The sequence below is a fragment of the Solanum stenotomum genome, chromosome 3 (genome assembly GCF_019186545.1).
Source record: "Solanum stenotomum isolate F172 chromosome 3, ASM1918654v1, whole genome shotgun sequence".
NCBI lineage: Eukaryota > Viridiplantae > Streptophyta > Magnoliopsida > Solanales > Solanaceae > Solanum > Solanum stenotomum.
In genome coordinates, this window is record NC_064284.1 from 65,353,514 (window position 1) to 65,365,378 (window position 11,865).

The following is an 11,865-nucleotide window of genomic DNA, read 5'->3' on the forward strand; positions in this document are numbered from 1 at the left end:
TATCATTACATTTCTTTATTTTGAGTCAACCCNCCCCCCCCCCCCACCACAACTACATTAATACCAGTTGGTAATTTTTATTTTTGTAACCAAGCAAGTATTGTTATAGAGGATTTTTTTTTTTTTTTCGAACAAACGATGTTGTTATAGAGAAGTTTAATTGTATTAGGTTTGTACGAGGCCCCTAATGTCAGTCGGATACGAATCGGTGGGTAGAAGAGCAGTGTATGATCTTGTAGCAATGGCCCTATTTGCAGCTTCTGTTGGATGAAAATTATCAAAGAACACATATTGATTTCTGTTACTGCATGGAGTTTGGCCATTATTGCTGCATTGTCCTTTGGCTGTTGTGTTTGATATTATGCAGCATGGTGAGTCAAAAACTATGAAACCTGAAATTAATCAAAAAAAAATAAAATAGATATTAAATTATTCGAAATTAAAAAAAAATCTCTTTGTTTCAATTTATCCGATGGTATTTCCTCTTTAATCCATTCGAAAAAGAATGATAACCTGATCTTTTGTCGTCACTAAAGGATCTTTAACGATCAGACTGAAATTCACTTGTCAACTTGTGATAGTTAGACTTTTAGCAACCAGGGATTCTTTTTCCGATTGTTATTGATCTACAGCTATCGAATTTGGACTTTTAGTATTTACTGATTGACTTATAGCGATATATAATTACATAAATATTATGACATGTTTTAAAAACTCAAGTTTCAAAGTTATATTTTTTTTGTTTCTTAAATAAAATAACTTTTTCCTTGTAGGGTAGGGTTGACAATAGGGGTGGGCTGGTTAGGCTGGGACTAAACATTGTGAAACCTAACCCTATACTAGAAAAAAAATGGTTAATATTTGTCACAATTATTAATTATAAAATTCATCCAACCTAGTGCCATTTGTCCCCTCTCATTGTGTTATATTTCCTTCACTTTTATCATATTTATTACTCACTCAATTTTATTTTATGTGTCTTAATTTGATTTAGTATGAAAATTTTTAAAAATAATATTTTGAATTTTGTGATTTTTTTTTTAAAAATTGAATATAATTAGAGATGGCGCCAAGATTTTAACTTTATAGGTTCTGAATATTTAGAATGAGGATTTCTAAGTAGAATAATGGGATTCTAAATACATATAGGATGTGCTAATATTTTATAAATTTCTTAATACAAATACATTATTTAAGATATTAGATTTAACCAGAACTCATATCTAAATTCTACCTCTGTTTACCTTGCGTATAATAAACTCTTTCCATTTCAGATTTACTTGGATCATGTTAAGCTATAACACCCCTTAAGAAGATTTTAATTAAAAATATATTTTACTCATTTTTAATGTAATGATATTTAACATGACACAATTAGAAAAAAGAAAGATTTTTTTGAAAAACTTGTGATTTTAACAATAAAAAATATTTATCACATTAGTTGTTTACATCAAACAAAAAGAATACATAATATATATTTGTGCATACACTCATTCACTTAATCATGATTACTTAATCTTTTCATTATCAAATCACTTAATCATAGCAAGTTGAGTTAGTTTTAAAAAATTAAATATCAGATTAATTGCGAAATATAAATAAAATTATAATTTAAATGAAGAATTAAAGAATATTTTAACCTACCAATAGGTGGACCCCCTGTTGAAATGCTAGTCTGATTTGAAATAATAAACCTTGCATTGGGAAGATTAGTGTTCAAATTATCAATTGAAACCTTTAATTTCTGATTAAATAGTTGGACATAATTATTAATAAAATCAACACATCCAGATGCATTTCTTCCATATGTTCTAGTCTCCTCAGGCAAACAACCTAATAGACCAATATTTGATACTGCCACCTTCCTTGCTCCATAGCTATGCAACCTCTAAAAAAATATTTAAACATCGTACGAGTCAAAATGGACTGAATCAATAAAGATACGTTTAAAGGTTACTTGAATTGAATCAGAATCAAGAGTGCGAATCATATTTTCATAATCTAATTTTATCATTTATGAAAATAAAACATAGTAATTAAGTAGTAAAAATTACCCTTAGTTGTCTTTCAAATTGTTGAACAAGGATGGTTGCAAACTTATCTGGTGTGTACAATTGACTTGAGAAATAATACCTTGAATCTAAATAATTGTTGAGGTAATCATTGTTGCCCATATCAACTGTGTATAGGCATTTGTTTAATAAACTTCTAGTTGCAGTAATATTTCTAAGTGTAGAATTGATTCTCAAAATTGTGTCTTGATGGTTCATTAGTTGCCTATTCATGCTGATCCTATCACCCTGTAACATAAAACGGAGTCAGGATTTTCACGAAGATTGAGGTGTCAAAATATGTATACGTTAAAAAAAATAAAATAAAATTAGCTATGTAGTGTAATTTTTAGATGAAAGATATATAATAGTTCTGTATGTATTCCAAATTGAATATGTAGAATATTAATAGTATATGTAGTAGTGGCAGAGTCAGGATTTTGAAATTTTGACCTACATTTCTCGTATGCTATAATGGTTATGTAATTTTTTTAAAAAAAGTATGTTGAATCAAAAACATCAATTAATTACACTTTTATTATGAACGTTTACTACTTATGCAAGGCCAAGATGATATATATGAAGGGCTTTACGTGGAAAAATAGAATGAATTAACATGTATTACACGTACAAAATCTGGAAAACACTCTCACAAGTCATATTTTATCATAACGGACATTCAAGAATCGGTACATGAAAATTTAATGAATCTGAAAGAAATTGTATTGTTGAGAAATGATCTAGATGGAACTTCTGACGCGTCTACAACTTGATGAAATAAAAAATAAAACTTTCCATGAAGAAGATTCAGTTAAGTCATGTCTCGAACGGGTATTACATGGGTAGATTTAATAAGTGGGAGGGACTAATTAATTGAACCTTATTCATCGAAAAATTATATATTATGTATATAGGTAAAAAACTAACGAGTTTTTACCCATCGATAACCGGTATCACTACGAATTCCAGCAACTCCTGATCCATAATTGACTCCTCTAAGGATTTCATTGCCTCTTGCAGTTGCATGTGGTGGAATCGAGCTTTTGAATCCTATGAGCTCAGCTGAACGGGAGAAAAACGCGGTTAGTTAGGGGGGGCGGTATTAAAGCCGGTGAAAATTCATCGTAAAAAAGGCAAAATCTATCCGGTGACAAAATCAAAAATTTCATTAAGTTTTTTAAGATAGCACATGTAAAAAAACTTAAAAATTGATTGATAATACACATTGTAAAAAAAATTCAACCATAGGTGTCCAATTGACCACCCAATGGCTAATGTAGGCCGTAGCTTCGCCCCTACCTCCTTTCCATTTAATGTTGTATTGATTTGACTCAGTATAGAGTTCAAGAAAAAAAAGAATATCTTGTAAAAATGATGGTGTAAAACAAAGGAGTAAGCGGTTATGTGGGTACAATTCATCTCATTAATTAATGGGAAAATAAGAATTATAAAGCTAAATCGTATCTAAATATAAAAAGAGTGATTATCTTGGGACACGATGTTGGGACCGAGGAAATTTCTATATATAAGTCAAATATTACTTTATATCTATATAATTAAGTTTTTCCAACGAGCATTCTTAATTGTTGATCCTGGATAAGACACTCAAAAGAAGAAAATATGATATGAAGATGCAATTAACAACAAGTGGTAGGTGGCCCTACTAAGCTTTCGAAAAATGGAAGCCTTGTGTGGAAATTTATATATGTATTAAATTTTGAACACTGTCAACAAAATTTTGAACAACAAGTGGTAGGGCTTTTGAAAAAGGGTAGCCTTCATGTGTGAGAATTTATATATGTATTAAATTTTGAACACTGTCGGGGATTTATTGAAAACAGTTTTCGTACATACCATACTCCACAAAGGTAAATATAAGGTATGCATACATCATGTTCTTCCCGAACTTCACTTATAAAATTACACTGAATATGTTGTTATGATCGAATGAAGAGAGAAAATGTACCTAGAAAGTCAGCTTTGTTACGGCCATTGGTGAATCTTCCATTTTGTGGACCATTTGGGAAATCAATTCCATAAGGAAAATAATTGGCCTTAGCTGTTGTTATAAGGTTATTATTATTCCCATTATCAACTATTGAGTCTCCAAATATGAAGTAACATGGCACTTGTGGTTGACCTTTTACCATTGAAAACATAATAAATATTGAAATCATCAAAACTATATGATCCCTACATGAAGACATTCTTGAGTTATTGAATGATGAAAAGAGAAATCAAAGAAAAATGGAAAGAATAGTGATAGATGCAAAAAAGTTGAACTTGGAACTACCTATTTATAGAGGATATCAATTATCAAGGATGTGCAAAATCAAGGAGATCTGAGTCGTAGTTGTTGCAAATTTGCTTTTGTAAGAAAAAAGTCTGCCGAAGTGTAAATATATCTAATTCTAGGACCATCTATCAATCATTAATTAAACTATATTTGTAGTGTCTGAAAATTTTACAAGTCTACTTATTTCAGTTTTATGTCTGAAGTTAGGTTTGTTAGATAAAATGTCTGAAGTTTCATATAGTTGAAGTTCAAGCATTTTTGTATGAAGAACTACAACTATTTTTATCTGAATTTTAGTCATATCTTTATATCTAAAGTAAGACTTCGTTAAACCTAAATTCAAATACCACATATTTAAAGTTATTTCAAAGTGGATATCTGTACAAAAAAAAAAAAAAAATTTAAAAAAGGATATAAATTAAATGATGGTGTCCAAATAAATTACCTATTCATAGAGGATGTCAAGGTTGTGAACATCAAAGAGTTCTTTTGCTTTGTGATAATTTTTATTGACCGTTAATTCGATCGCTTACACAAGGAGATACTTGTAAGTCTTATAAGGTGAAATAATATAAATGCGAAAACTCATCGTCAAATAGGGTTTAAGGTCGAACCCCGATCATCCTAATAGTAAGAGCACGACTTATATCATTGTCTCATTTCCATCCCCCGATCATCTCCTTCATCCTCAAACACCACTCCCCATCCTACCGCTCCTATTGTATTTGGCTAGATTAATAGATGTTTTTAATTAAAATTATAATTATTTTCTTAATTGCTTACTGAACATTAAAAAATTAATTTGTTTTAAAAATATATATATTTATAGATATCAAACACACCCTAAATGAATGGAAAATTTTGGAGAAGTCAAAATCTAGATAGCTTCAAAATTGTGAAACGGTCAAAGAAAGTCATATCATGGAAATGCAACTAATTGTATGGGTTGGTTTAGTTGTTGAGGATTATGGGGGATTTTGTATGTAAGACTTTTTTAATTTATACCATATGCTATGAAAAAAATAACAATTTTATATAGTTTGGCAAATATTTTTGAAAAAAAAGTATTCGATTGATCATCTTAGCTGGTTACAGTTTTGCCTATATGCACCGAATCGAGAAGTGTTTTTTTTTTTTTTGATAAAATAGTACCTTTAGCAGTTTTGATGGTCCTTTCCATTTGTTAAAAATGCAACATTGAAAGGGTATTACTGGAATAGTAAAAGTGAATGGAAAGATGAAATAGGAAAATTTATTGAAAAATATAAATTAGGTACTATTTGACGTAAGGTTATGAGTAACTTTCACATATAGCAAAGATAAAAATCATATTTGTATGTTATAGTTATAGTTTGTATAATTGCGCTTCATAGCAAACTTTATGTTTACTATGGAGCATCAAATTGTATAACTCGCTGGCAGGAGTTTCATATTTGTATAATTTCGCTGGCAGACCATATGTATAAATCGCTGGCAGTCTCTCAATTCAATTTTATGTGTTTGTATATGCATAAAATTTGAATTTGTATACAATTGAATCGAAATAAAACATTTGTCAAATCTCGCTCTCTCTCTCGCTTTATACAACACAAATTGTACATTGTAATTTGTATAATTTGTGTTTGCATAAAGAGAAAAAGAGAGAAAGGCAAAAGAGAACTGGGCAGCGGAAGATCTGTATTTGTATAATTATAAGTGTATAGGACGAAAATATATGTATTCGTATTTGTATGTACAGTTTTCACTCGCTTTATACAAACACAAATGCAGTTGTCATTCGTCTCTCTCCCTATACATTTGTGTTTGTATAAAAGTGAGTGAGGCGAGGGAGAGACTGACGAGTGAGGCGAGGGAGAGACTGACGAGAGTGGCGAGCGAGAAACCTAGGGAGAGAGACGAATGACAACTATTTGCTACGGGTTACAATTAAATCAAATTGTGAATATAACATTTAATTTGAATTAATCGTTTACTATTTTATACAATTTTCCCTATATTTAATGCTAAACTAGATAGTTAGTTACATTGCTTTTGGCTTTTAGTGTTTGTTCAAGCAATTAATGAAATATTAATTCAAAGATTTAGGTACAATTCTTTTGTAGTAATTATTGATTTATTTAAATTATTAATCACAATTTAGTACTTTGTCAATTTTTGCCATTTGCACTTTTGCATTTCTAGAAAGATAAAACATGTTATTTGCTTATACTTTTGCAATTAGATAGGATATATCAACGGATGGTACCCGCATGGGGGCTACTTATTCTATATTTATGTCGAAAAGTTTCACTTGAAAGGATAAATATTCTCTATAAAAATGACCAATTCATACATAATTACAGTTTGAAGCTAAAACACACACATATATATATATAATAACAAATTGTACATTTGGAATGCAATATATATAATTCTTATATATTTAATAATAATAACCATATTTATTTTTACTACACAATTGTGCTAAACGTTGAATATCAAAAGGGTATGCATCAGTTGACTTTTGAGCTCTATAAGATCTTCTTCCAACAATTATATTTGCAGCTTCACCTGGATGAAATGCATCCCAAAACAAATATTCATTTCTATTTGGACATGGATTTTGAAATGGTAGACATGTTATTTGTCCATTGTTCCTTCCTATTCCGCAACATCCAGCGTTCGTCACTCTAAATCCTGAAAATACAATAAAGTTAAACGTCAAAAATATCTTTAAATTAAACAATTCAGAAGATAAGCACTAAATCTTTAAATAATTTACAAGTGAAAACCTTACTTGATAGATAATGTTGACTAAACAAAGCATTAAAAAGATCGAAATACAGGTTTGAGAAAAAAAATAATCGACTACCAGTATAGTATTAATTAAGTGAGACTTTTAAGACAAATATGTATAAGATAGTATAGGCAACTATTCTTACTATTAGATCAAGTAAGTAGAGAATTTAAAAGACAGATAATATGGATCGAAAAGATTAGTAGAGAGGGAAAGAGAAGTTACCAAAAGCAAAGGGATTGTCAATTAAATCTTGAAATATTCCATAAGCATTAATGTAGATTAATTTAGCATTTGGTGTATTTCTATTTAAATTATCCACAAGTGCCCTCAGTTTATTGTTAAATAACTGATTTGCCACACTAATATTTTGAGCACAAGTTCTTCCATCTGGGCTGTTTTGGGCCAAAGCATTTGGGCTGCATCCAATTTGGCCCACTCCAATTAACACAAATTTCCTTGCTCCATAATTGTACAATGTCTGCAACATAAAGTACACAATTAAGGTCGATTTACGCAAATGTCCCTTTTTTAGGTTATCATTTAAATTTTGTCTATATTTTTAAGTCGTACAAATATAACCAAAAGAACTATCTTCGGATGATGTTAGACTCAAATTTAATGTTTCCCTTATCTTCATCGATGAGGGAGGTGGTGGATGAGTGGTAATGACATTACACATGATTTTATAAGCAGTCTTAACCACAACAATAACATATCAAGTGTAATCTCAGAAGGGTAGGATTTACGCAGATCGTATCCCTATTTTGTGAGACAAAGATGTTATTTCCGATAAACCTTCGACTCGGAAATTTTATAAGTAGTGTCAATCTATATATTATCACCATTCAACTTGTAGACATGTTGGATTTTTGGCCAAGGGTTCTAAAGCTTTGCTTCTTGTCTCAAATTTATATGTTCCCTACATTATTTATTCAAGGGGTATCAACTTATTGTACATATATATATCTATATGTGTATGTATATAGTTAAAATTAATGTTTTTTACTAAGTAATATTGGAGGACACTACTAGAAAGATGCTTCGTTAGAGACAGATTTAAAATTCAAACATTATATATGAGATCATTCGAATTTGAAACTCGACCACTATTAAAAAACGAAAACTTCTAATGAAAGTCTCTAATAAAATCAGTCAGAAATCCATCAGAGACATTACTAACATCTAAATTTTGATGGTTTTTACCGGACATCCATAGAAAATTCTCAATTTTTAAGTATCATACCACATGTATTTGATTTGATTTATTGGATTCAAGACCTATTATATGTAAATGGAAAGAAAAAAAAAGATAAATTCACCTTTAATTGTTGAGTGTATTGTTGGATAAGAACATTGGCATATTGTTGAGGAGTAAATTGTCTACTTGTTGAATAATATTGGGGCATAAAATAATTGTTGAGATAATCATTACTTCCAACTCCAATTGAGTAAATACATTTACTCAAATAATTTGCAGCTGAATTTTCATTTCCAATTATTCTCACTATTTGTTGAGCTATGTTCTTGTAATTATTTACTTGACCTGAAAATGTTACCCTTCCTCCCTGCAAAAATTCAATAAGTTAATTTGACGGCACTACAACAAAAATAATTTTTAGCGGCATTAAATATTGACATTAATAAAGAGTGCTAAAGTCTTTATCAGCATTAGTTAAGTGCTATTAGAATCAATGTCGCTAAAGGCTTTAGGGACATATACAAAGAGTGTTAATTGCCGCTAAAAATACATATTTAGCAGCAATTAAGAATTAATTGCCGCTAATAATTATCTTTGATGTAGTGCGGAGATCAAGAGTGTTCACTTACGTTCAAAAGAATTAGAATTTACGATACAGATGGTCTGTCATAAATTCATCAATATTATATTGTTTTCGACGAATTTTCTATCATAAATTGAACATCTCTGTGTTATGCGTATTCAGTCAAATAAAATCACATAAAATGAAACGGAAAAAGAAATTAGTACCAATTGTTGGCCAGTTTCTTCTCTAATTCCAGCAGCAGCAGATGCAAAATTGACACCTCCAAGTATTTCTCTACCCCTTGCAGTTGCATAAGGTGGAATATAATCATCAAAACCCAAAAGCTCAGCTGAAAATATATACAAACAGTATATTATAATATAGTGAGAAAATATTGAGTTTTTTTTTTTTTTTGAGAAGACATAAGAACATAAAAATCGTGAAATTTGGAAAAAGGTAGTACGTACTTGTTTTTAGCTTGAAAATAATATTTGGAAATTAAATTAAATTGTGTTTGGACGTTAATACAAATTGTAATTATTTTTGAATTTTTTATTAGTAGTTTAGAATAAAAATTGTGAAAATAACTTTTAAATTTTTTATTGAATTTCATATACGTATTGAATACATAATTAAGTTAGAATTAGAAAGCATAAAAGTTTGTAGCTTAGTAGTAATAAGTTTTTAATTAATACATAATTAAGTTAAAAAATTCCGCTCTTTCTAACAATTTGAATTAAACTTTTCAATGAGATATGGTTATAAAATTTAACATATGTATCAAAGCAGACATAGAATATAAATCAAGGTTTTGAATCTCGCAGTCAGAACTACTTCATCATAAAAATATAGTTTTCACATGCTTAACTCATAAGAAAAATTGACCAAGCAGACTCTCGCGGGAAGAAACGAGTTGAACATATAATTCAATAAATAAATGTGTGATTCCTCTAAGAGCTTCAGATATTTTCACGTACTTAGCCCATGAGAAAGAGTCAAGCTTGCACATAAATAACAATATACGTATTGAATATATAATTAAGTAAATAAAAGTACGTTTTGATGAACTTACCTATGACATCAACAGTAGTTTTACCATTGGAAAATCTTCCAGTTGGTCCATCAGGAAAATCAATTCCATAAGGCAAATAATCAGCTCTAGCCAATGACCTAATCACATTATTATTTCCATTATCCACTAATGAATCACCAAATATAAAATAACAAGGCACTTGTGGTTCTCCTTTTGTACCATAATTATCCCCAAATAAACTCAACATTAATAAAAACACACATATTATCTTTAAATCTCCACACATTATCAATCCTTCAAAAAATAAAAACAAAAAAATTAAAAAGAAGAAATTTGAGAGAAAGGAAAAGATTGAAGACAATGTGTATGGTTTGTGTGTGTATATATATATATATATATATTGAAGGAATGTGAGAAAAAGATAGAAAAATGGGAAGAAATATTAATTTAAATATTTTCTAAAAAAATAAGTCATTTTGACAACTAATTAATATTAATTGATGTAATTTGAAGGGAAGTGGGGTAATTGGCAGATATATAAGAGGAAAAAAAAACTAAATTCCTCTTTGAATAATAAATACTGATGGAAAATATTATTAAGTCGGATCCACTTGTAAGAATTGTTAATTATTAAGCTCATTATGTTCAATTTATTCTTCTTCTAAATCCAACTTATATAACATATATAAATAGATCATTTTGTTTATTATTATTTTTCTCTCTTAATTCACTTGAAATAGTTTCTGAATTTTATTTAATTAGTGGTATAGTTAGTTTCTCTTAAAATATATTTCTCAGAAAATATTTTTCAAATCATTTTTTTTTCATATTGGGGAGTAAAATATTTTTTAGCAAAAATAACTTCGTACCCAAAGAAAATCGAACTAGACTTAAATTATTGATCTTATTTAGTGCTTTTACAGATAGGAAGTTAGTTAGAAGCATTGAATTTCACATGGATATGTTGTGTGTGTTAGATTTTATATAGTGACACTAAGATCCACTTTTTTTTTCCTTTTGGTAGCCATGCATGCATTAATTTTCCTTCACTTTCCTAGATTTTAAGTTAAATTAAAAGTTTATATAATAATGATGTAAGTAATATTTATTTTAAATTATTGAAAAGATAATAGCAAGTAATTTTATTTACTTTCTTAGTCCCAAATCACTTGTCATGTTCCATTTTTCAAAAGTAAAGCTATATGAATTTTGACTAACATTTTATATGTATGTTTTCATCATATTAATATGAAAAAAATTATAATTTACTGCACTTTTCGTATAAATTTTAAATATTTAAATTTTTATACTAACTATCATTATATTCCATAAATATTAATAATGGTTCGAGTTCATTTTTGGAGGGTTCTACAAAAATTAAGTCACATTCAAAATGAATCATGACTTTTTGGATTGATCATGAGGGGAAGCTTTATAGATATGGTGAATTAAATGAAAGTACTATATATATATTGCTGCCCACATGGCTATGATGTGTATTTAAAATACAGAAATTTATTGCCTATTAATTGGTCTAGTTGCCAACATGTCTATTCTTGTCTTGAAATGTCTTTCTCTATTGTTCTTTTTATTTGTTAGAAGGTGCGAGTAGCAAGTCTGAGATGGTTTGAATATATTTTGTGTCAATTTATAGACTTAGGGATTTGTAGATATGAAATTGTGGTAAGCAAATGAAGGTGTTGAGGAGGATTAAGGTAAACCTAAAATCATATGGAATGAAGTCGTCTTGGAATAGGGGTGGAGATACATTGTTAATGATGCTCATTATTTCTATAGGATCAACATCACATTTTGGAGTTTTGAAATCACGTAATATAAATTTAAGATAATCTAAGTTTTTTGTGTATATTACTTCATGATTTTTCGTCAGATTCCTACTGATTAACTCCATTTAATCTCTAATTTTGTGGGTCTATTTGAAA

General features: G+C 29.1%; 2 protein-coding genes across 2 annotated transcripts; both read right to left on the reverse strand.

Moving 5' to 3' along the window:
* Positions 1–115: 115 nt before the first annotated feature.
* On the reverse strand, positions 116–4,305 carry LOC125859770 (GDSL esterase/lipase At1g29670-like). Its single transcript, XM_049539585.1, has 5 exons — positions 4,018–4,305; positions 2,989–3,113; positions 2,055–2,300; positions 1,645–1,888; positions 116–392 (listed from the first exon to the last, which is right to left on the reverse strand). Exons 1-5 carry the CDS (start codon positions 4,256–4,258, stop codon positions 166–168), a joined length of 1,083 nt encoding a protein of 360 aa, XP_049395542.1. The 5' UTR covers positions 4,259–4,305; the 3' UTR covers positions 116–165.
* A 2,404-nt stretch (positions 4,306–6,709) lies between these two features.
* On the reverse strand, positions 6,710–10,288 carry LOC125860681 (GDSL esterase/lipase At5g45670-like). Its single transcript, XM_049540688.1, has 5 exons — positions 9,962–10,288; positions 9,114–9,238; positions 8,446–8,691; positions 7,349–7,604; positions 6,710–7,023 (listed from the first exon to the last, which is right to left on the reverse strand). Exons 1-5 carry the CDS (start codon positions 10,206–10,208, stop codon positions 6,770–6,772), a joined length of 1,128 nt encoding a protein of 375 aa, XP_049396645.1. The 5' UTR covers positions 10,209–10,288; the 3' UTR covers positions 6,710–6,769.
* Between the last annotated feature and the right edge of the window lie 1,577 nt (positions 10,289–11,865).

Coding starts and splice junctions, on each gene's coding strand:
- LOC125860681 (XM_049540688.1), bottom strand. CDS start 10,208: ATGTGTGGAGATTTAAAGATAATATGTGTGTTTTTATTAATGTTGAGT. Junction 8,692..9,113: donor AAGAAACTGGCCAACAATTG/GTACTAATTTCT, acceptor GAATTTTTGCAG/GGAGGAAGGGTAACATTTTC. Junction 7,024..7,348: donor TGACAATCCCTTTGCTTTTG/GTAACTTCTCTT, acceptor TTGTATTTTCAG/GATTTAGAGTGACGAACGCT.
- LOC125859770 (XM_049539585.1), bottom strand. CDS start 4,258: ATGTCTTCATGTAGGGATCATATAGTTTTGATGATTTCAATATTTATT. Junction 3,114..4,017: donor TAACAAAGCTGACTTTCTAG/GTACATTTTCTC, acceptor TCTCCCGTTCAG/CTGAGCTCATAGGATTCAAA. Junction 1,889..2,054: donor AATTTGAAAGACAACTAAGG/GTAATTTTTACT, acceptor ATATTTTTTTAG/AGGTTGCATAGCTATGGAGC.